The 24,187-nt window shown below is 39.4% G+C and overlaps 1 protein-coding gene across 10 annotated transcripts in view; it reads right to left on the bottom strand.

Annotated features, from left to right (window-relative positions):
- Positions 1-24,187, bottom strand: part of LARP1B (La ribonucleoprotein 1B) — a 132,589-nt gene that overhangs the window by 96,227 nt on the left and 12,175 nt on the right. For 9 of the 10 annotated variants that reach the window (XR_014776865.1, XR_014776866.1, XM_084769340.1 and 6 more), the window contains exons 4-10: positions 22,941-23,115; positions 21,690-21,830; positions 18,227-18,370; positions 17,733-17,898; positions 14,363-14,507; positions 11,590-11,764; positions 3,435-3,607 (exon numbers count right to left, since the gene is read on the bottom strand). Coding sequence is in view for 8 of the 10 variants with exons in the window: in XM_084769340.1 (XP_084625466.1) it covers positions 3,435-3,607; positions 11,590-11,764; positions 14,363-14,507; positions 17,733-17,898; positions 18,227-18,370; positions 21,690-21,830; positions 22,941-23,115 (1,119 nt within the window). In the remaining 2 variants the exon portion in view is untranslated. Of the gene's footprint in view, positions 1-3,434; positions 3,608-10,624; positions 11,033-11,589; positions 11,765-14,362; positions 14,508-17,732; positions 17,899-18,226; positions 18,371-21,689; positions 21,831-22,940; positions 23,116-24,187 lie in introns of those variants that run through there. The other variant, XM_084769347.1, reaches the window with a different exon arrangement.

Below are 24,187 nucleotides of genomic sequence, written 5' to 3'. Positions count from 1 at the left end.
CACCCAACGCAAGGGATGGCTAAAAGGCAGCATAAGAATACACTCAACAAGAGCCAGGGCAATATACCACACCACAGCCGAGCTATCCTGATACAGCAAGCCCTGGATAGCTCAACGCAACTGAAGCACAAGAAGATGATCTTAAAGCCAGCCTTTAAAGATGATAGAGACATTTAAAAGGAAATGGATAAATCCTTTAAAGAAATATAGGAAAATGCAATCCAAGAGGTAAAGAAATGAATAAAACAGTTCAGGATCTGGAAATGAAAAAAGAAGCAATAGCTGGGTGGTGGTGGCGCACACCTTTAATCCCAGCACTCAGGAGGCAGAGGCAGGTGGATCTCTATAAGCAAGCCCATGACAGTTAAGGCTATCTTGAAAAGCAAAACAAACAAACAAACAAACAAACAAGGCAATAAAGAAAACACAAATTGAGGGAGTCCTGGAGATATAAAACCTAGGAAAAGGAACAGGTATTACAGATGCAAGTATCACCGACAGAATAGAAGAGATGGAAGAGAGACAATCTCAGGTGTAGAAGGTAAGATTGAAGAAAAGTCCAAACCTAAGAGTCATGGGAATAGAAGACTAGCCAAAAAGAATGGGGAAATAGTAGGACCCACAGGGTCCTGGAAACCTACAAGAAGAACTTTATGACAGACAGATCTGGGTCCTGGGGTCCCCCTCAAACTAAGGCACCAGCCAAGGAGAATATAGGCAGTAAACTTCGAACCCCTACCAAGACACAGCCGACGAACATGATATTCTCCACTGTTGAGTGGAGAGTGAGATCTGACTCTCACACGAACCCTGGTGCCCCTTTTCTGACCATGTCCCCTGGATGGGGAGGCCTGGCGGCACTCAGAGGAGGGATAGCAAGTTACCAAGAAGAGACTCGATATCCTAAGAGCATATATAGGGGGAGGAGGTCTCCCTCAATCACAGACATAGGGGAGGGGAGAAGGGAGGAAGTGGGAGGGAGGGAAGAATGGGAGGAAACAGGGGAAGGGCTACCAATCGAGATGTAATACGAATAAATTAAAAAAAAAAAAAAAAGACTAGCCAAAGCAATAAGACAACTAAAGGAGAACAAGGGGATACAAGGTGGTATAGAAGAAGTCAAACTAACACTATGATATGATAGTATACATAAGTGACCCCATATATTTTTAATTATATATAATATATATTTACATATATATCACATAAGTTAACTTATCAACAATGAATTATCAGGTCAGAAACTATGAGTTTTTAGAAAGCATCAGGTACAGGTGATTATACTATTGAGACACAAAAAGGACCAGCAACTGAAAACCAGCCAGTATTATAGCAAAAAAAGACAGAAGGCCCTGTTGGCACCAGGATCCTAGAAAGCTTTCAGATAAAAAACAAAATCAGAAATAGACAGTGGGAGGCAGTCAAAGCAAATGTCTGGAAAACCAACTCCAAAACAGTCAGTCTTTTCCTTTTCTTTATTTGAGAAGGTAAAGTTATAACATTTGTTCTCAACTAGTCAAAGGAGGGGCAGAGGGACAAAACATAATCTCATCAATAAATAAGAGAAAATAAGTGTACCTCTCACAGAAAACTTATTTTTTGTAATGGCTTAGATCCAAAGTCAGAATTCTGCTTAAATCTGTGTAAACATTCAACAAAGTGGCCCAAGGGTGAGCAAGCTGTACTCACAAGCCACAAGCCAGAAGGCAAGTCTACAATTTCCTATAAGAGTGATAAGAACCACCAACCGAAATTCACAAATAACTATTAAAAGACAACAAATATTCTAAAAACGACTTCACAAAATTGATGGAATAGGCTGGACAGATGGTTTAGTAGGTAACAGGACCACCAAACCTGAGGATTTAAATTTAATCTCTGGAGTCCACCTGGTAGAGGGAGAGAACTGACTGCTGAAGTTGTTCTGACAATCTACATGTACACACAAATAAACAATGTAAAAATCGGTTATTATATAAACTATCAATTTTAAGATTTAATATATTATATGGTGCTGGAAAGGAGATTTTAAAATGTAGTCATTTTAGATATAGAAGGGGATATCAAATGTGTAAAGTAGCGTTTTGATGCCTTGGCATAGGAACACAATCCCCACAAGGACCCAGGAAGGTTATGATTTTTTTCCAAAAGTGCTTAAGCCTTTGGAGTACACACCTTGGAATGTGGTGTTTTTCTGCAACATTTAAATACACTGTGTCTGTTTCAGGTTCTGGGATATAGCTCAGTGGTAGAGCACTTGCCTGGTATACTTGAGGACCTGACTTGTACATTTAGTATTTGAATTTAAAGAAGGAAAAGAAGACTTCTTTCTTTCTTATTTTGGTTTTTCAAGACAGGAGTTTCTCTATCCTCAAATACACAGAAATCTGTCTGCCTCGGCCTCTTAAGTGCTGGAACTAAAGGTTTTGCCCTGCTTATTAAGGTTTCATAAACTCAGCACTATTGACATTGGGCTTGGTAATACTTTAGACCATGTGGGGCTCTTAGGGCACTGTGGATCCTCAGCCGTACTCCTGACTTCCACTAGACACAGAGGACTGCTCAGTTACAAGAAAGCGTTTGCCTACTTGGGCAAATGTAGGGTCTTTGAAATCCCAGTTTCCTCTCTGTACCTCTGGTCTCCAGGACAGAGAACCTGTTTTATAAACCTTTAAACCCCTAGCACTCTCTTCTTCGCATAGTTCAGTTCATAATTGTTTGTCTTTCCTTATAGAGCTTACCTTCAATGTCCATGCAGCCAAGCAGCACGTACTCTAAACTTTGGCAAGCGTTTTTATTCTGAGCATTCAAACAGTTCTAAGAAATAATGCATCTCACCCATCCCTTCACCCACTCTCCCCCAAAAATAAGCATTCCAGAAAACCACTGCAACTATCTACCACAAGACAAGTTACTCACACCCACATAGGCACACAATTTTACCTAGGTTTCTCAACTTTTGCTTGTAGAAAGTAGTTATTGTGCTAAAGTTACAACATTTTATAGTAAGTTGTGCATCAGCCAACAGTCAAAAAATGCCAGGTAATTTCCTCTGGCCCTTTTACAAGCATCTGATACTTTCTCACGTACCAAGAAGTCCGTTTGCTTCTTTCTTCTTGTTACATCGACTCACCCTAACATGTGTCTTAAGACTCTTACAAATAATAAAATTTGGAAATGTTTAAACTTTACTGAAATTGAAATATTACTTAAAAATCACACAGAAAAAAATTAGTGGTAAATGAAAAGGCCAAACATTCTCTAATCGTGTTAAAAGATGTATCCTAAAGAGAAGATACAAAAAGTAACTGAAGTTTCTCTTGAAGGCCACAATTCAATTTTTAAAACCTTTCAAAATCTATGTATATGGCAAACAGAAAGCCCACTGATTATAAATTATACCCAAAGCACGCGCTGACGGGTTTGTACCCTACCTTCAATGCCACTGCAGATGGACGATGCCTCTCCGTTACTTCTGCCCGTGGTTCTGAGTCCAGGTCAGGTAAGCTGCTAGACAAACCTCTAGATATCGCTCGGAAGGTGCTTGTTTCAGTACTTTTCTTTGGGCTCAATGGACTTCCAATTCTTGGAGAGTTTGGGGCAGACTCTAAAATTTTAAATTAGTTCTGCAATTAAAATACTGGTTCTTCTTACCTATAAACTGCATTTCATCTTGCCTTAATATGGATTTTTCCTGTATAAAAACATGATAATTTCAAAACCTTTCCATAATTTTCAAATATTCCAAAGGAAAGCCACTGAATGAGGGAATGTCACCAACACTTATACAGAGCATCATATTCATTACAGCTTCAAGAGTATCAGTGAGTCAGCAATTATGATGGTCAGTTTACGGGAGAACCAAACAGTGAAGTCTTCAACCTATACACTGAACTATAAGATGTAAACTGCTATTAAGCCACAGGTAAATATACATGACATTCAAGGCAAAATGATTTACTGACAGATCTAAACTACAGTAGCCATCACTTCTATACCCACAGTTCCTGCATGAAAACCAGTGCAAACCACGTACAGCATACCTCGTGCTGAACACTACAAAATACATGTTACCACAGAAAAGCACACAGTAATAACATCTAACGCTTTCGGAATTTAAGGGCCTTTCTAGGGCTAGAGAAATGGCTTGGTGGCAAGAGCACCTACTGCTCTTTTCAAAGCTCAGCATCTACCTGGCAGACAACAACAGTCCATAACTCTAATCTGACTTCCTTTTCTGACCTCTACAGGCCCCAGGCCCACACATGGCATACATGCATACATGCAGGCAAACATACACAAAAATAAAAAATGAACACATCTCTTTTTTTTTTAACGGTAAAACTTTGGGGGCTGGATGGATGGCTCAGTGGTTAAGAGCACTGGCTGCTTTTCCAGAGGACTCAAGTTCAGCTCCCAATACCCACATAGCAGCTCACAACTGTCTGTAACTCCAATTCCAGGGGATCTGATGCACTCACAGATGTACATGCAAGCAAAACACCAATGTACATAAAAACAAAGCTTTTTAAAAAACATTTTTAAAATGAACCTTTCTTCACCTTACCCTTTCAGTTATAAAACTCAGCTATAAAACTCAAATTGTTTTCTCTAAGCTGCTTTTCAGAAGTTTAAGTTATAATTTCACCCCCGGTTCAGAAGATAACTTGTTTTAACTTTGAATAGAAATGTATGATCTAAAATTCTAAAAATCGCTTCTTTCATATTTAGTCAGTAAAAACACCAAAAATTCACGAAAAAAAAACACCTCAGAGGTGAATGTCATATGCAGAAAGTTGAAACGGATGAACACTGAGTCTTTTACTTACTAAATTAAAGGCACAGAGCAGGAATGTGTGTGATGGGGGTTGCAACATTTATTTCCATAAACATCCTAGAGTTGGATTTAGTATCTTCCCCTTTGACACATGGATGCAACCATCAGATCACTATTATTTTTAAAGAGGTAAGTTGATTTAGAATAGAAAAGGCTAGGACTAGAATGTCCTAGTCAATATAGCAGGCATAGGCTTTAAAGCATGTGGATGGCGGCAGGCCTTTGGATTTGATGCCCAGAAACACAAAACAGAAAAAAGTTTGTTCAATATAATAAGTTCTAGTTATATGGAGCAAAGAACTTGAAATGAGGCTGTTCTGAAATATGCATCTAAAAATGAGCTGGTATCTTCTGTTCCAGATAAGCAAAGATTTACATTAGACATGTTAAAATAATGTGCCTATATTAAATAAAGATATCTATGAAAACATACTGAAATTAAATGTTTCTGTTTGGTTGCTGATTTTTAGTCTCACTATGCCACCCTCTTTGCTAGCACTTGCAAGGTAGACTAGCCTGGCCTGGAGCTCACAAGCGATTTGACTCCTTCTGCTAGGATTAAAGATATGTATCACCACACCCAGCAAACATTTTGTAGTTTAAGGCTATCCCCTCCTGGGACACTGTTGCTCTACAACCTTCTCCATAAACAGCACATCTATCACCAATTCACTCATAACTAGTACAAATGACTATTCTTTTCCACATTGAGAGGGGTGTGTGTGAAAAACAACTCCAGAGAGCTGCTTTTCTAATATTCTGAAATATTTATACAATGACCAGCTTTATTTTTTAAATTTTATTAATTTATTCAAATTACAACTCAATTGTTATCCCATCCCTTGTTTCCTCCCTCCCTCCTGCTTTCACCCTATTCCCCTCCCCTAGGTCTAAGACCAAGGGGGACCTCCTCCCCCACTATATGGAAGAGTTCTTTCTTTCATTTTATTTTTGCAGGGGGTGGTGTGTTTCGGTTTTCAAGACAGGGCTTCTCTACGTGGTTTTGGCGGTCCTGAATTTGTGTTGTAGACCAGGCTCACAGAGATCTGCCTGCCTCTGCCTCCTGGGTGCTGGGATTACAGGTGTGTGCCACCACCGTCTGGCACCAGTGACCAGTTTTAAAGGGCCACAAAGAACCACTTGCTTTTTAACTATAGGGATAACTTAATTCCTTACACAACTATCATTAAATTTAACGGAATTGCTACATATAGTTAAGATCTAAATATCAGGAGAGCAATGGAAACCAAAATAGGAAAATAAAAACTATAGCTTTTATTTTGTTTCTTTTTATTTAAGGGAGGGGTGCCACCTGTGTGTGGGAGGCTGAGGAGACCAGAAGAGGTGCTGCATCCCCTGGAGCTAGAGTGATAACCCGTTATGAGCTGCCCTACAAGAGTTTTTTAGAAGAGCAGCAGGTGGTCTTGACAGCTAAAGCTACCTTTTCCGGCCCCAATAGTTACTATTTTAATGCACAAGTTTAGCCTTCTTATACCCACCTAACAGTTTATTATATGATCATCTCTTGAGGTCCTATAAACTTGAATTACGGTTTTACTTACCATGAGTTGTCTTATTATACTAAAAATTTGTGCTTAGAAATGAAATATTAAAATATGTGGCAAAGAAAAATATTTAAACTTATACATATAATCTGTCTTGTTTTCTAGACTCCTAATCTTTAACTACTTCAAACTTTAAATAACATAAAATCAAAAGTTTAATTATACTTGAGTTTCTGACATTAATTTACATAGACAAAATTATTTAGACACATAATACCTTGGTTAAAATTTGTGAGAATATGAACAGTCTGCCTTTGCTGATTTTATGTTAAATGAAAAATGTCAGCCTGGCTCTCCAAAGATAAATGTATGTTTTGATCTGGTGTGGCTTTTCCCTTCATTGTGGGTCTGAGTAATAAGGATTTCTTTAGGAACCTCTGCATATAGCTTTCAAAGGAAGTCCCTCAGCCTTTTCAGTAAGCATCAGGCCCTCCTGCACATCATGAGCTGACAGGACACCACACCCACAAAGCAAACCCTGCATTCCAGAAGTCATCTTACCAGTCTGAAAATCAACCTTTTGTGGTGATTAAGATCTTCTGCTCGGTGGCAATGCCAACCCATGTTACATAATTCAACCTCCAAAGAGGAAAAAGTAGATATTTAAATTTCTGTGATGAAAAGGATTATGTTAAAACATTTTACCATAAAAGTGGCACAAAAATATAATCAAATGTTAAGATACTCTAATTTGAGATTAGGGTATTGACTAAAAGCTTCACTCCTCTTCTTCACATATAGTTACATAAGAACGCTGTCTATACTTCCTACCTTCTTTCTTCTCCAACATATAGTGACATACTACTTCTCCAAGCATCTATAAGTAGTTAACAAGGTCAGAATGTGAAGATTCATAGGAAATGGAGGTGGGCAGATTTATTCCTATGAACTAATTCGAATCAGCGTGATTCTATCAGGAACCCATATATTTCTTCATTTATACATCTATTTGCATGTGACATTTATTTATACTTATTTGTATGCATTTGAACATATGTTTAAAATCTAAAATGTATAATACTTTTACTTTATTCTTGCAATTTTATTAATAATGCGTAAATGTTTAATGAAAAGGCATCTCCAACTTGACTGACCTAACTTAGCTATCTTGTGGAAAAATATTTCCATTATTACCCAATGTTCCCAATTAATTGTTCATAAGCTAGTTAAAAATATCATCTTCAACCCTAAGTTTACAGCTACAATATAGAAAAACTATTTTCTATATTATCCAACTTCCCAACTAATTACTTGTAAGCTGGTTAAAAAGGACATCACGTTTACACACATACACACACAAACTTTCAGTCTTCCATCCAATATTTAGGAGTTGAAACCTAAATTTGACTTCTCTTTAAAAACATACCCTAAGCTGGGCATAGTGGTGCATGCCTGTGATCTCAACACTCGGGAGGCAGAGGCAGGTGGATCTCTGTGAGTATGAGGGCAGCCTGGTCTACAAAGGGACTTCAGGACAAGCCAAGGCTACACAGAGAAACCCTGTCTTGGAAAACAAAGCAAAACAAAAAACCAAAAACATACTCTAGCCAGGCAGTGGGAACATAAGCCTGTGATGCCAGCACTTGGGAGGAAGAGGCAAGTGGATCTTTGTGAGTTCGAGGTTAGCCTGGTCTGCAGAGTTCCAGGACAGTCAAAGGCTACACACACACACACACACACACACACACACACACACACACACACACACACACCAAAAAAAAACCTTGTCTCGAACAAACAAAACATCCTAGTTTTTTTAGAGAGATAAAATTATGGGTACAAAACGTCTGCAGAAAGATAACTATAGAGAGCACAAAACATTTGAAACTTTCAAGTTGTACAGAAACCAGTTCTTCGTTACCTAAAAGAGTAACAAGTTCTACATATTGTCTGCAATTTATAACAGAGAATTAGGTCATAGGGAATTTAAAAGGAATAAAACAAAAATTTTCGGTTTCAAACAACAATGTCTGAAATTATCCATCACATTTTATGGATAGGCAGTGCATTAGCTACCTTTCTTGTCACTGTAACAAAACACTTGACAAGAAACAACTTGAGGGAAAAAGGACTTATTTTGGCTCACGGTTTTGAGGGGTAGAGTCCATGCTGGCAGGGAAGGCATGGTGATAGGACCATGAAGTGGCTGGTCACACTGTATCTGTAGTCAGGCAGCAGAGAGGTGAATGTTGGTGCTCCCAGCCCATGCTTAGGATGGGCCTTCCCTCTTTACTTAAACCTTTCTGGAACTGCCCTCACAGACATATCCAGTCACAATGACAATAAAGGTTCATCACAAGTACATGCCTTGTCAACTTGAATCTCAAACAAGACACTTTTAAACCAGTACATATCATCTCATAAAGCAATATTAATTCAAAAGTCGCCATAGTCTTTAACTATCCCCAGCATTGTTCAAAGGTCCAAAGTCTCTGAGATGTAAGGCAAACTCTGAACTGTGAGAGTCTATAATTTCAGAAAACAAATTACATACTTCCAATGTACAACAGTACAGAGTAGACATCCATATTGCAGTAGAAAGTGATGTGGTATAGCAAGGGAAGACCAGATAAAAGCAGTCTTAAACCTAGCAGGGTAAACATTAAGCCTTGCAGCTCCGTAATCAGCATCTGGGGCTTGTGGTACTATCATCTCGGCTCCAGAGCCCATGACCAGCTCCACCCTCCAGTGTTGTCACCTGTAGCACATACAGCCTCTCTCACAGGATGGTTCTACTCCTCCAATTTTTCTTGGTAGATGTCCCACATTTCTGGAATTTCCAACAGCCTGGAAGTCTACTTTGTAACTTGACTTTCACAGCTTCAAACAACGGCATCTCAAAATCTTCTTTGCCACACAGTGTCAGCAGCTTCTGGTGTAAGCTTCCACAACCCTGTAACCTGCATTTTACATGGTGATGAAGCATCCAAGGTCTACTGCCAGACTGAGATGCTGTCTAACCCCTCCCTCTTACTGCTGCTGTAAGTAGCTTTTGTACAATTTGGCCTCCAAACCTGGGAACATTTCTCATAGGCATCTATTTATATACCAGGGAACCTATCAGCCAAGTCTCAAGTTTAGTTTCCTTTTCTTTCAAATTAATTTCTATTTTCATTAGTTGGAGACTTCCATAGGTTTTGCCCTCGGGGCATCTGCCCTGCCTTAGTGAATAATGTGAGATATCTCTTTTTCGCACTAATTTTAAAAGCTTTGTATGCTCTCCACTTGCTGGAAACTTTAAAGGGCATGTTCCTTTCTTCCCCAAACTGCACATTTCCCAGTCCTTCTGCTCTCTCCTGCTATAGATCTGAATAAGAGCAGTGAGTGGTAAACATGCCTCAGCCTAAATGTAATATTGTCTTGAAACTGCCTCTGCCAAACAAAGTACAAATCAATCTATGACTTACGTTTTCAGCAATAGGCAGAATACACTCAGATTCTTCATTAGAATAAAATGCAAATAGCCTTTAGCTCAACTCCCCACAAAATATTTATTGTCCCCTCTCTGAAAACTGAGCACAATGTTCACTTTCTACCTTTTCATTGGCATACTGGTCTTCCATAAGAATGGCCTACTGAGCTCTGCATATAGCGCCTTAGTCTTTCATATTTCTTCTGAAAACCAGTTCCAAATGCCTACAAACCTCAGCCAGGTTTATCATAGTAACAGCTCTACTCCTTGGTACCAAATCTTATGTTACTTTTATCATTGCTGTGCCCACATTCCTGACCAGAAAGGTTTACTGTGGTTTATTGCTTGAGGGGCATAGATAGGCAGGCAGTGCTTTTATGCCAATGTAGGAAATACAGTTTTGAAACCAGCAACATGGCTCAGAAGGTGAGGGCACTTGCTGGGCAAATCTGACCACCTGAGTTTAATATCTGAATCCCATGGTGAGAACAAAGAACCAACTCTCAAAAGTTGTTCTCTTATCCCCACACATACACACCATGACACACATGTCCACACTCAAAAACACATACATCATATACACACAATAATAAATAAAATAATAAAAAAGGCCCTTAAAAACAATTTTGAAGCATAAAGGAAAAATGCCCTTATTTATTTAACTTATATTTCTTACCCCTTAAGTATTCATATTAATACATCTTATAGTACATGTGAAATATGACAACATGTGAGTTATGCAAAGTATAATATATTAAAGAGCAAGTCAAATAGCAAAGGACCTAACAATTTTGGAAATGCTACTCAATCCTCTCTTTTTCTGCTTTATTGATCTGGGCAAAGTATAAATGCCTGGAAACAAAAGATAGAATTTGCAGTATTTCCCCAATGATAACAATGAACTTTCCCACCATGAATGAAGTAGCCCGTGCAGCCTAAGCTAATGACATAGAAAGGAGAAGCTCCTACAGTAACAACAGCAGTCCTCTGGTCTGTCTCACATCATAATCGTAAAGGTGGTTATCTCCACTGCAGGCTGGCCCAACCTTCTCCACAAGGGGGTGGGCGTAGGCATTCTTGCACAGAAGACAGTATGGTCACTCTCACTTCTGCAGCACGATTTGCTCTCATATTTACATGGTATTTCAGGGAGTCACCTACTCCACTGTACATTCCGATCATATGACATCCAAGAGCATCAGTAGATCATCACCCTGACTGAAAAAAGGTTAAGCACACATATTTTTCCCAAGAGCAATTATCTTTAAAATGAACCAGGCAAAAAAACTTCGTAACACTAATGTAGTTTTTGGAAACTCAAAAGAACCAGGTTTTAAAAGCCCAGTTATATTTTTAGAAAATGGGTTATCTTATATTTTCAAGAAACATTAAGTACATTTGTAACAAAAGTCAAGGAAGACTAGTCCACCCCTGGGCACAAATTTTGGCTCTTTTGGTTTTACATGGAGAAAAGTAGCACGATCTACAGTCGATTAGTAGAATTTTTAAAAGATAAGAAGAAAGACCATACAAAGCACACACAAAATCTAAGATGAAAAGACATAAGCAGAGCTTTACCTATGATTCTGCATAATTATAGTTTATCTGGGAGATAAACTAAGTAGGGTTGGGAGAACCAAGAATCATTTAACTAGCTTTGGGTTTGTTGTTGTTGTTGTTTTGCTTTTTATAAAAGCTCAATAAGCTACAGATAAATAGGCAGACTCATCAAGCAGCCACTGTTACAATGTTTGCACTAGAAGAAAAGCAGTTACCTGTGTGGGAGCCAAAGGCTTGGCCTGGTATGAACTCTGGACAATCAATCAACTGAGAGAAGTCTGTTTGTGGCACATTTCGTGGAGGAGGGCCTGGGATTGGCCATTTTTCTGGTTCTATCTTTTTCCTCATTTTTTCATCCACAATTTCTACTTCTGTGCTATCCTTAAGTGCCTGACAATAGAAAGTTTAAGCCATTAAAGTGACATTCATAAGTTCTTAGTTGTATGCTTTGTATTTCTATTCTAAAAATTATGAAGCTTCAATTTAGTAGACTGTAGTATAGCTAATGTGTCTAAAAAATAACCATAAATTAGTGTTAGGATATTGGCTGTGTTTGTAATTTTTCAGGTATATCGGCCTATGTCTGTAATCCCAGGAAGCAGAGGCAAGATGATTCTGTCAAGTTTGAGAACAGCTTAGTCTATTCAGAAGGCCAATCAGAGCTAATACTACATAGTAAAATCCTATCTCAAAAAAAACTAGAACCAAGCCCGGCGTGGTGGTGCAAGTTTTTAATCCCAGCACTAGGGAGGCAGAGGCAGGTGGATTACTGTGAGTTCAAGGCCAGCCTGGTCTACAAAGCGAGTCCAGGACAGCCAAGGCTAACAGGGAGAAACTCTGTCTCAAAAAACAAAACAAACAAAATCCAAAACCAAACCAGAACCAGAATTCAGGAAATGGGGTACTTGAGATGAATGACGGAAGTAGCCAAAGTTCTCAGAGTCGTTTTAGGTGCATGGTGAGCATGAGGCTGGGTTGGGCTATATGTGTATGAAACTCTGTCTGCCCTAACTCCCATGGTCAAAAAAATAAGTGCATAATGGAGGCTGAAGATGTAGCTCACTCGTTAAAGTACTTCCCTAACATGACAGAAGTTCTGAGTTTGATCACAAGTACCTGAAGGAAAACTATGCATAGTGAAGCATGCCTGTAATCCCAGCCCCCGGGAAGTGGAGGCAAGCATAGGCTATAAAGACCCTATCTCAAGAGGAAAGTACAAAAAAGGAAACCATTGATCATTTGATTGTTAATAAAAAGACAACTGACTCATTACTGGCCAAAGATGAGACAATAACTGTTTGTTATAGACCCTGTGGAGGCAGGGGTTCTGTAGTGTGGTGATCAGGTCTGCTTTACAGACCCTATGGAGTTTATTCCCTGTGTAGGAAACAACCTACTTAGTGGGACCACATATAAGGCTTTGCATTCTGTCTTCAGCAAATGAACAGGGGGATATCAAATTTAAAAGAAATGAAGCACTCACTATTAATATCTTTTATTCACTATTCATACCTTCTGAAAAATTATAGAATACAGCCAGGCATAATAGCACATGCCTACAATCTGAACACTAAGGAGGGTAGAGTAGGAGGATGACAACCCTATATCAAAGGAAAAAGACAACAAAATTCTAAAAAGAACAACTATACACAAAAAGTTTAAGTAAAGACCCTTTTAAAAACTAGCCTTTTTAAAAATCCCAACGCGTGATAGTCTTGACCTAAATGAGATCCTGTGTACACTGATATTTTGGGCCTCCAAAATTCTGACTAAAAAGCTAGAAAGGCTTTGTCCCGTTAACCTTCCCAGACTGGAATGGTGGCCCACAGTTAGAGCATAGCCCTTCAGTGGGAGAGGCAGGGGAATCACAAGTTCAAGGCCAGCTTCGGCTCCACAGTGGCATCGGGTCTGAAACATGTCTGAGCTACCTGCGGTCTTGTGTGCGATGGGGAAGGTTTCCTAAAGCACATGAAAATTCAACTTTAATAAGTAGAGAAGTCAGAAAAACTAAATACTAAAGAAGGTTGAAATTTTCAAAGGCAGAAGTTTTATAAAAACAGAAAATAGTTGAGATGTTCTCGAAACTTAGGAACTACAGATTGGCAGTTTTTTATTATATTTATTGAGATGACAGCTGACCAATCTAGAACTTATGGACTCAAGGACTCCTACTGCCTCAGTCTCCTGGGTGGCTTTTTATCTCTATGCCTAGCATACTTGTACAGGAGTAGGATGGGGCAGTTGGTTAATTTTGAGACAGAGTCTTACTCTGTAGCTCAGGCTTGTCCTGAACTTCCCAAAAATTATTCTTTGTTTTGTTTTGCTTTTTGTTGTTGTTACCTTGGCTGTCCTGAACTCACTTTGTAGACCAGGCTGCCCTGGAACCCAAGAGATCAATCTGCCACTGCCCCCCTAACCCCCCATCCCCAGTGCTGGGACCAAAAGTGATCCTTAGCAAACACCATAATTAGGATACTTTTTAAAAACACATGCTCAGAGTGTGGAGTCAAAGAACTTGTAGGAGTCAGTTCTCTCCTCCCACCATGGGGGCCACAGGAATAAGACAAGTCTTCAGGGTTAGCACCCTTACTCATGAAAGCATTTCAGCAACCCACTTTTCTTTCTTCCCCCGCCGCCCCCCTTTTTGATACTCCTGGTGATAATAAACCCAGGACCTCATGTACGCTGGCCAAATGCTCTGCCCCTGAGCGGCCCACTTTAACACTACTTTTAGGGCAGTTTTAGGTTCTTTGAAAATTGAAAATAACTTAAATTATTTTTAAGATTTTATTTTATTATTATGTATACAGTGTTGTCTGTTTGTTTACCTGCAGGCCAGAAGAGGGCACCAGGTTTCATTATAGATGGTTGTGAGCCACCATGTGGTTGCTGGGAATTGAACTCAGGACTTTTAGAAGAGCAGGCGGTGCTCTTAAACACGGAGCCATCTCTCCGGCCCCTTAAATTATTTTTTAAACAAATATTTACCTCCAAGATGAGATTAAGGTTTGTGGTGAGAGCCTGCACACGGTGAAAGCCAGCAATCAGGGAAATGGGCAGGAATCCCTGTTCATCCATCTTTCTGCGAAGAAAGAAGTCCCGCTCCAAATTCTCTATGCTGAAATAATACTCGCTAGGAAAGGAGAGGACATGAGTTCATCAACTCACTTGGCAACACAGAGCTATACCCACTGCTTACAACAACTGCTACCAAAACACTCGCCTCTAGTTAGTAATACTATCTTATAGTTAGGCAAAGTATAACACGGAATATCACATAGCAACAGGGAAAATATGAGGCCAAACAAAACCCTGCTCAATTGATCCTTTCTTTTACACACAAGGAGAAAGGTAGAATACTGATTAAAAATTACTACTATATAGATTAACTTCACTTAAGTTTAATCAATTAAAAGCTAATTTTAAAATCCATTTGTTTATGTTGTTTGGAATCTCATTAACAAATCTAGCCCTATCCATGCTAGGTAAATGAAAAAGCTACAGCCCTGAATTTATCGATGAGTCACTCATTGAAGGTTAAAGATTCCATTACAAGCCAGGTGTGGTGGTACATGCCTTTTATCCCAGAACTCAGGGAGACATGAGTTCAAGGCCAGCCTGGTCTACAAAGTCCTGGACAACCAAGGGTACACAGAGAAACACTGTCTGGAGCAGGGGGTTGGGAGAGAGCTCTAAAGACAAAGATCAGGGCCCCAGTTGGGATAAAGAGAATCCCATGGTGACAGCATAGCTGGCAATCCTACAGCTTTCCAGTCCCAGAGAAAGTTCTCAAGAGGCAACAAGTTAGGAGAATGCACACAATTTTATACTTTTTAGTGTAAAACTCCATCACTAGGAGTTTTGAACTGCTTAGCACAAATTCTAACTTTGAAGAGCTAAGTACCTCTAATACTAACAAGTGGTTTGGGGTAACATTTCATTTGTGAGGGGAGGGGAAATTTGCCCTACTTTAAAAACATAAGCTATCTAAAGCTGGGTGTTGTGGTGCACGCCTTTTATCCCAGCACTCAGGAGGCAGAGGCAGGTGGATCTCTGTTTAAGGCCAGCCTGGTAGTCTACAGAGTTAGCTCCAGGACAGCAAGGAATACACAGAGAAAGCCTGTCTCAACAAACAAACAAACAAAAATAAAAGCACACAAAAAACAGCAAACAAATAAAGACATCTAAATCTGTCCTGCGTTACATTTATCAGTCAAAAGTTCAAAGTTCTCACAGAGAACTCAGCAACACTAATAAACCATTTACTCTTAAATAATCAAGAAAATCAAAGTAATCGTTCTGGTTTTTATTGCATCTCAAATGCCTACTCAGTGCCTCAGAATCTTGAAATGAGATTACAAAACATGGGACAGTTGATGTAGTCATAAGTTACTATGATGATTCTTAAATCAGTAGTAAGCTCCCCTTTAAACATAATCAATTGTGAAGACCAAACTACGTAAGTAAATCCACAAATCATTATTAGCTAAAGTCTATTTTGGGTTTCAAACATACTAATCTGTAAATATGAATGACAAGAGAGTGTCCCAAAAAGAACTAATCATAGTATTAAATTTCAACCCAGTGTGTGACAGACCAAGGCAGGAGGGACTAGGAGTTTCAGGCAAGCGGGCTCCATTTAAAAATTTTAAAAATGTTCTTACATTTTAAAAAATTGATATAAAATTTTCATTCAAAGTGACTGAGACTGCCCATTAGGAACAGTGACACATCTTTAAAATATATTTTCAGCTACCCAATTAGCTCAGTTGGTTAGAGTGTAGTACTAGTAAAATAATTAGTATAATCAAGGTACAATGAAAACTTAAAAAAGCAAATGCAAACCCTCCTAATCCATCATTTAAGGACTAGGCTAGAAACAGCCATGACACAGTCTAAATCACAGCTCCTCAAAGCCTCAGCTCCAGTGAGCAGCCTGTGAGCCACCTTCTCTAAGAGAACTAAATGAATGTTTGCCAAAAACCCTGCCACTGAAAAAAACAAAAAGGAGCCATGACCATGTCTGGCATTTGCTCAGTATCCTAGGGGTCATACATGTCCTACCTTAGCATTTTACACTGCATGACCAGAAACTGTCAACAAGGAAGTAGCTCTGCTCTGCCCTCCCTCCCATGCACACTGGAGGCCAACTATCCTGACATGGAGGTGCGTGCTCACTGTCAGGTCTTAGAAGGGAGCCGTAAGGGTTACAAAAGTAGACAGGAATAACAGTGTGAAGTTGACAGGCACTTTCTGGACATAAAAAGGCCCTTTTCTCAGTTTTGTGTCAACTGTAACAAAGGAAGCAAGAACAATATAAGCAGGCTGTTCTGCACAGAGTCCACGGCATCAATCACCAAGGCAACCAAAGGTCCTGCCTGGGTGACCAATGAAAAAATTAATCTAGTCATAGACAACGGTCTGGTTTCTTTTTATAAAATTGATGTTTTAAAATGTGTATACCATACTGGGCGTGGTGGTACACACCTTTAATCTCAGCACTCGGGAGGCAGAGGCAGGTGGATCACTGTGAGTTCGAGGGCAGTTTGGTCTACAAAGTGAGTTCAGGACAGCTAATGCTACACAGAGAGACCTTGTCTCTAAAAACCAAAAAAATAATAAATAAATAAAATGCTTGTGCCTTCTCAAAATTAGACTATTTTCCTTTATCATGTAAGGTAGAAAAATAATTAAGATTTTACCCAGTTGGTTACATAAACCATTTGGGAAAGTTTTGTGGTATATATATATATATATTATGCATATTTGAAACAAGCAAAAGGCTAGTTCTTATGGAAAACTACGGTCTTAACGAAAAGAGTCTTCTTTAGTAGACATGAAGAAATAAGAGTTTAAAGATAAAACAGACACTAGCAATCAATTGTTATGAAAATTTTTTAAAAATTGGGCACTAAATCACTTATGTGTTTTTATATTTGTTTTGCTTTTTGAGGCAGGGTTTTGCTCTGTGTCTCAGTCTAGCTGAGAACTCAGTAGTTCCGCTTTAGCCGCTCTAGTGTAGAGCTGGAATTACAGGCATGCACCACCATACCAGCTCTTACAAATTTTCAGGTATTTGCAAATGAGATACATTTGGCTTTATTTCAAATAATAGGCCAAAATTTTAGTCTTATTTCATATTTTCTCATTATGCAATGATATTTTAACTAATCTTAGGAAAATGACAGGAACATGAGCAGAGAGGAAAATTTATAGATACCTATTTTTGTCGGTCTCTTAGAAAAAATTAGAATAATTTTCTCATTCTCTTAATGTTTTTACTACTACAGTTCTAAAAATATAATAGTCAGACAGAAACAGACTTGACTGTCCTCTGCCTAGTGTGGCATCTACTTACATTTGGCGCTTAATGTATTCTTTAAGCAGCGTTTCTTCCACAGGATACACCTGCACACCTGTGCCATCATCATAGTAATACATCATGCTGGTATTAAGCTCTGTGGGAAATGGCTGATCAGTCCTTTCCCCTGGCTCTCGATATCCATATGAATAATCAAAGTTCACTGGACACAAATAAAGTAAAAGAAAGGTGATCACAACTTTAAAAAGAACCAGTAAGCAGTAACCATAAAGAGAAATCCAAAATGAACAGCTTCAACCACAAATCCAAATTTACTGTCAAACCAAAATAATTAGCTGACATCATGAAAGAGGGCCAGTGAGATGCCCTCACAGGTCACTGATCCTAATGCCCTGAATATAGTCCCCAGGTCACACATGGCAGTGACTTGTACTCTGATTTCCACATGCACACCACGGCACACTGACCTAATCACACATACAAATAAAAATGAAAAAAATAACATATTAAAAAAGATTCTTGTCACATACATCTAGGGTTTCCTCGGCCCCGGCCTCTTCCCCGGCCCCGGCCTCTTCCTCGGCCTCTAGCGGAACCTCGGATGGCACCACCCTCACTTCTCACACTGGATACTTCATCTTGATCATCTCTCTTTTCTCTATCCCGTCTCCAACCTTAAAATAAAATATTTAATACATTCAAATTTGCAATAAAATAATATAATTATTTTTATGAAAACATAGTAAATACCTTTGCCCGTTTTTCCTCTTTTGATTTTAAAAGCATGTTTTATTCTTTTATAATATCATATGCACACAATGCATTTTGACTATGTTCACCCTCAACCCATCTCTCTTTTTTAAAAAAATTTTTTTTTCAGACAAGGTATCACTATTGTAGCTGGGGCTGGCACTGAATTCAGGTCTGCCTGCGTATACCCCAAATGATAGGATTAAAGGCAGGTGTTAACCAACGGGCCTGGCTCCTCTTTGGGGGGGGGGGGGTGAGATAGAATCTGACTTGGCAACCCAGGCTGGCTTGACCCTCCTAGACTTTCCTACCTAAACCTTCCAGAGGCTGGCTTTGAACAAGGAAGAAACCCAAGGAGACTGTTAATATCTTTGGATAAAGATGAGGAGTGTACTGGGCATATAAAGAACATTCTTTAATAAGTAAATAACACACTAACAAGACAAAGAGTCTTCTGCTAAGGATGTACTGTTATATACATATTCACAGTGCTCCATGGCTATTGAGTTTAGATGTAAAACTACTCTAAAAAATACAATTTCCAGCCGGGCATGATGCTACACCCCTTTAATCCCAATACTCTGGAGGCAGAGGCGTAGGCAGGCAGACTGCTGTGAGTTGGAGGCCAGCCTGGTCTACAAAGTGAATCCAGGACAGACAAGGTTATATAGAGAAAGCCTGTCTTGGGGGAAATTTTTTTTCTATAAAATATGTAAGGAAAAGAGAATGTGAAAGCCCTTTTTAAAAAAAAAAAAATCCGGATTAGGCAGGTGCTGGCATACGCCTTTAATCCCAGAACTCCAGGAAGCAGAGGTAGGCGGATCGCTGTGAGTTCGAGGGCAGCCTGGTCAACAAAGCGAGTCCAGGCCAGCCAAGGCTACACAGAGAAACACTGTCTCAAAAAATCAAAAAATAAAAATAAGAAATAAAATTAAAAACATTTTAATCCAGATTAAGACACATGTAGAACAAGAATTGTATCTATAATACACTCTCTACTGTTGTCTGTCTTATGCAAACATAAAATATGTACCACAAACAAGGATATTGCTAACAGGCAAACAAGGACATACAAGTAGTCAACAAACATAAAAATGATGCCCCTGCCCCCATCTGATTGGCCCTGAGGAAAAGAGTCATTGATCCAGTCTGATAGGCATTTTAAAGTCCTGTGATACCAACTTTGTGTTTTGGTAGTATAGGGTGTTATGTGTGCTAGCTTAGCACCTACAACCAAGCTATGCTATGATCCCTAAAATGATGATCAAGGCAGAAGAGATAGGACATTGTACACTGTTAGTGAGAGTGAAAACTTTAGAAACTAAATTGGAATAATCTAATATTTATGTAAACAAACAAATTATAGGGCCAAGGATTTTTCAGTTTTTGTTTGTTTTTCAAAATAGGGTTTTTGTGTGTTTCCTTGGGTATCCTGGACCTCTGTAGACCAGAGGATGGCTCAAACTCAAGAGATCTGCCTGCCTCTACCTCCTGACTGTTGTTCAACCTCATCTTTTGGATGCTGGTTAGGTGAGGGTAAGATGGAATTACCGTGTGTGCTGTTCAGATATTTTGCACCACCCATCACTTCCCCTCATTAGACAAAACCCCTTTCATCTATTCATCCCTCAGTAAGGCAATCCAACACTGATTGTCTCCCCCACTGAGAGCCGCTGCTCCATAACTCCACTGGCAATGACAATTTAAAATTCTTTGTAATTTATGTTTCTGTTTGTATGTGGATTAGAGCACACAGATGTTAGAACTGGAGTTATAGGTGGCTGCCATGGGGTGATGGAACTGATGCCCTTCAAGAGCAGTAAGCATCCTTAACCACTGAGCTATCTCTCCAGACCCTAAAATATTCTGGCTAAAAAATGCTTCCACACACCTATAATCTTAGCTATTGGAAGGTTGAAGTAGGATGATTTTGCATTAAAGGTCTTGACAATAAAATTGTATCTAATATAGATTAATCTAAAAGGCCTTATTTTATATCATGCCATAATAAACTCACAAAAAGTTTAATGTGATTTAAAGGTAAGTGTCACTTAAAAAAGTATTAGAAGCAGTATTTCAGAAGGAGCAGGCAGTGTTGCCATGACGTAATAGAGAGATGGGTTGCAGAGAAAGAAATCAGGTAAAGGATAGAAGAAGCCAAAAAGTGAGAAGAAGCCAGAGGGTTAGAGCAGATTGCTGAGTTAGTCTGAGGCCAAGCAGAGCAGTTCTGGGTTGAGAGAAGCTAGATTAAGTAAGTCAGCTGGGAGAGGCGTTAGAGCCACTATCGCTGAGTGAACCAGCCAGCCCAGAGCTCAGAAAGAACAAGTAAGGCGAGCTTATTAAGTAGTAAGCCTCAGAAACTGAAAACAGTCTAGGGCCAGGTTAGATTGTGTGGAGGGTAGAAACTTTCAGGACTAGGCCTCAACCAGCAGAAGGAGGCAGTAAGCCTCCCAGACAACAATTGAGCCAGGAGAATAAAAGTTACTTTTACAATTAAAACAAAAGCAACATTGGATACAAGGTTATAGTTTTTTTATATGTTTGTTTTAAGAGACAGAGTCTCTCTGTGTAGCCTTGGTTGTCCTTGACTCACTTTGTAGACAAGGATGGCCTTGAACTCACAGAGATCCACCTGCGTCTGTCTCCAGAGTGCTGGGATTAAAGGTGTGCCACCACACCTGGCAGGAATGTTTTTTAATTTAGAAACAGCTGGGTTTTTATGACATCATTGCAGTTTCCTAACTGCAGAATATGGATAACACCTGAAAATGTAACAAAATTTACATCTTATTTGCTAAAATTCCTTGCCTTGGTGCAGCTAGTTTTCCAGATGGTTACATATGCTGGGATTAAAGGCGTGCACCACCATGCCCAGCAAAATATTTATTTATTTGTCATTATGTATACAGTGCTCTGCCTACATGTACACCTACAGGCCAGAAAAGGGCATCAGATCACATTATAGATGGTTGTTGGGAATTGAACTCAGGACCCCTGGGATAACAGTCAGTGCCCTTACCTCTGAGCCATCTCTCCAGCCCAGGATACAAGGTTATAGATAGTTACACTGTGTTAACGTTCAGCCTTGTTGTTAAGTTCTATGAAATACACTATTCTTTAGACATGTCCTCTGAAGATATGCAGGGTTCAAGAGTTGTGTCTGCAGTTTACCCTATACAGTTCCAAAGGTAAGCACTAAAGCTATGTTCATTTGAATTCATGCAGACTCCTGAAATCACTTACTTCGTGTATCACTTTTCCTATTACTGTGTGCTGGTTTGTTTGCTTCAGGTTGACATCTAGAGCTGTTCCGGGACCCAGGTCTTTCCTGGCTGTCTGGTCTTACATCATCCAAGTGGAGTGGTACCCATTTGTGCTTATTAGCTTGAAGAAAGGAAACAAAATCATTTTATGTTAATGTACAGTTTTCATCAGAGTTCTGCAATCCTAAAAGGACTGGCTTTTAATTAAAGATCCAGTCTGACTTTAAATGGATTATCTGTAGAATACCAAAAGAATCATTTTCATTCTTATAGATTGATCCTTCATTAAGTTTGTCCATTAGTAAAACACTTTATGGCCAAACAAAGGATAGCCCCCAGCACCCACATAAAAGCCAGACCTAGGATGCCAGCACTCATGGCCGTAAGAGAACCCATCCCAAATAAATAAGACAGAGAGCAACTGGCCTTCATACACATGTGCATGCACACATCAACCACATACACATACCATAAACACACCAAAAACCAGACTAGTTCCATTCCTGGTACCCACGGTGGGGAACTCAGAACTGCCTACAACCCCAGGGATCAAACACCCTCTTCTGAATTCCATGACTATCTCTGCCCACAGGCACATACTATACACTGACAATGCGCACACACACATACATGCACATTACTAAAAATGAAAATAAATCTTTAAAAATTGTCAGATGTGCTATAAGGAGACAAAAGGCAAGTGAGTTCCAGGCCACTCAGTGGTGCTATAACAACAACAAATAAAATGTAAATTTAAAAGAACAATGTTATCCAAGAATATATCTACCAAAAACAAAAAAAAAAACAAAAAACAAAAAACAAAGCCTGTAAGGAACTTCATTCCTTTTTTGTATGGAAGTTTAAATGGAAAAAAATAAACAAAGGGGTATAGGGGCAGGACAGAAAAACCCAACCGGCCAAATTGGTTACTGCTGCACATGGTTTAATACAACATATCCATGTGTTGACAAAGAGAGCAGCTAAGGCAGGGTGTGGTGGCACTTGGGGAGGCAGAGGCAGGGTTGCTCTGAGTTCGAGGCCAGCCTGGTCTACAAAGCGAGTCCAAGACAGCCAGAGCTGTTACACAGAGAAACCCTGTCTCGTGGGGAAGGAGGGAGGGAGGGAGGGAGAGAAGAGGGGTGGGGGCAGCACAACAGCAGCTACATAATGCAATTCATCACTATGCAGTCTCCAAAACCTCAGGTTAAAAATGAAGGCACAGGCAGCTGACCTCTCTTCCGCTGGCTGCTTGACTGAGCCTCATCCTCGCTGACAGTCTCAACAGGACCATCTAGTTTTGCTTCCCGATTCTCTTTGCTCTCACTGTTGCTTCTTTTTTCAATCTTCTCTTCTTTTTCTTTTCTAATTTGTGGCTTCTTATTTCCTTGGCTGATAACACTCTGAGACTGAAAAAAAAAAGTGTTCTAAACAGAGTCATTTCACTAAAAAAAGAAAAAAGTCAGTATACCTATTGTAAATATTGTTAAACAAATGAAAAAGGAAAAAAATATGAAAAATAAAATCCTGGAGGGTAAGGCACTTGTCTAGTAGTACACGTAAGGTGCTGGATTATATTCCAATTGCACTAACACACATGAATATGCTGCCATCATTAGTCAAAGAAATGCAAGCAAACCTCATATTTAGTACAATGGGTACAGTTTTAAAACTGACCAAATTAAGAGTTACTGGGACTGTAAAGGAATTGGAATTATTAGCTATCACCAGTGGGAGTGAAAGCTTGGCGGTACTTAAAAAACTAAAAAATTGCCATTCTTCTACTGGCTATCTACTGGAGAGGAGGATACCTGTGCAAAATTTTATAAAATGTTTTATTTAATAATGTGAATGTCCACCAAAAAATAAGTGAATGGTCAGAGTCACAACCATAAATTGAAATGTATCATTGATACAGACAACATGAAGAAATCTCAAAATAACAGTGCTGAGTAAGCCAGAAAGTGCCTCTTACTCTATTGCACATAGACAGAAAATACAAAAAGTTAAAAAAAAAAATACAAAAAGTTCATGAAAGCAGAAAGCTTCTCAGGAGTTGCTGGATGGTAGGGCTGACTAGACCGCTTGCAAGCAAAAGAAAAGCTCATTTTCTGGTTGTGGTAACAGGATTACATGCAGATTCAGATAAAAACCTATCACCTTAAGGCTGGGTGTGGTGATACAATCCTTTAATCCAAGCACTTGGGTGACAGAGACAGGCAGATTTCAATGAATTTGAGGTCACCCTGGTCTACAGAGTGAGCTCTAGGACAGCCAGAGCAAACTCCCCCCCCCCCAATAAGTAATAATAATTAGGGGCTGAAGAGATGGCTCAGCAGTTCAGAGCATGTGTCGCTTTTTCAAAGAGCCTGAGTTCAAGTTCCCAGCACTCACTTTCTCACAGTCACTTTTAACCTCAGTCCCAGGCAGGCCTTCTGATCGCCACAGGCTATGCACATGGTGCCCATATAGCCAAAACAC

The sequence above is a fragment of the Acomys minous genome, assembly GCF_964271855.1.
Source record: "Acomys minous genome assembly, chromosome: 19".
Lineage (NCBI taxonomy): Eukaryota > Metazoa > Chordata > Mammalia > Rodentia > Muridae > Acomys > Acomys minous.
Note: the sequence above shows the minus strand (reverse complement) of the source record. Positions and strands in the feature narration are given on the sequence as shown.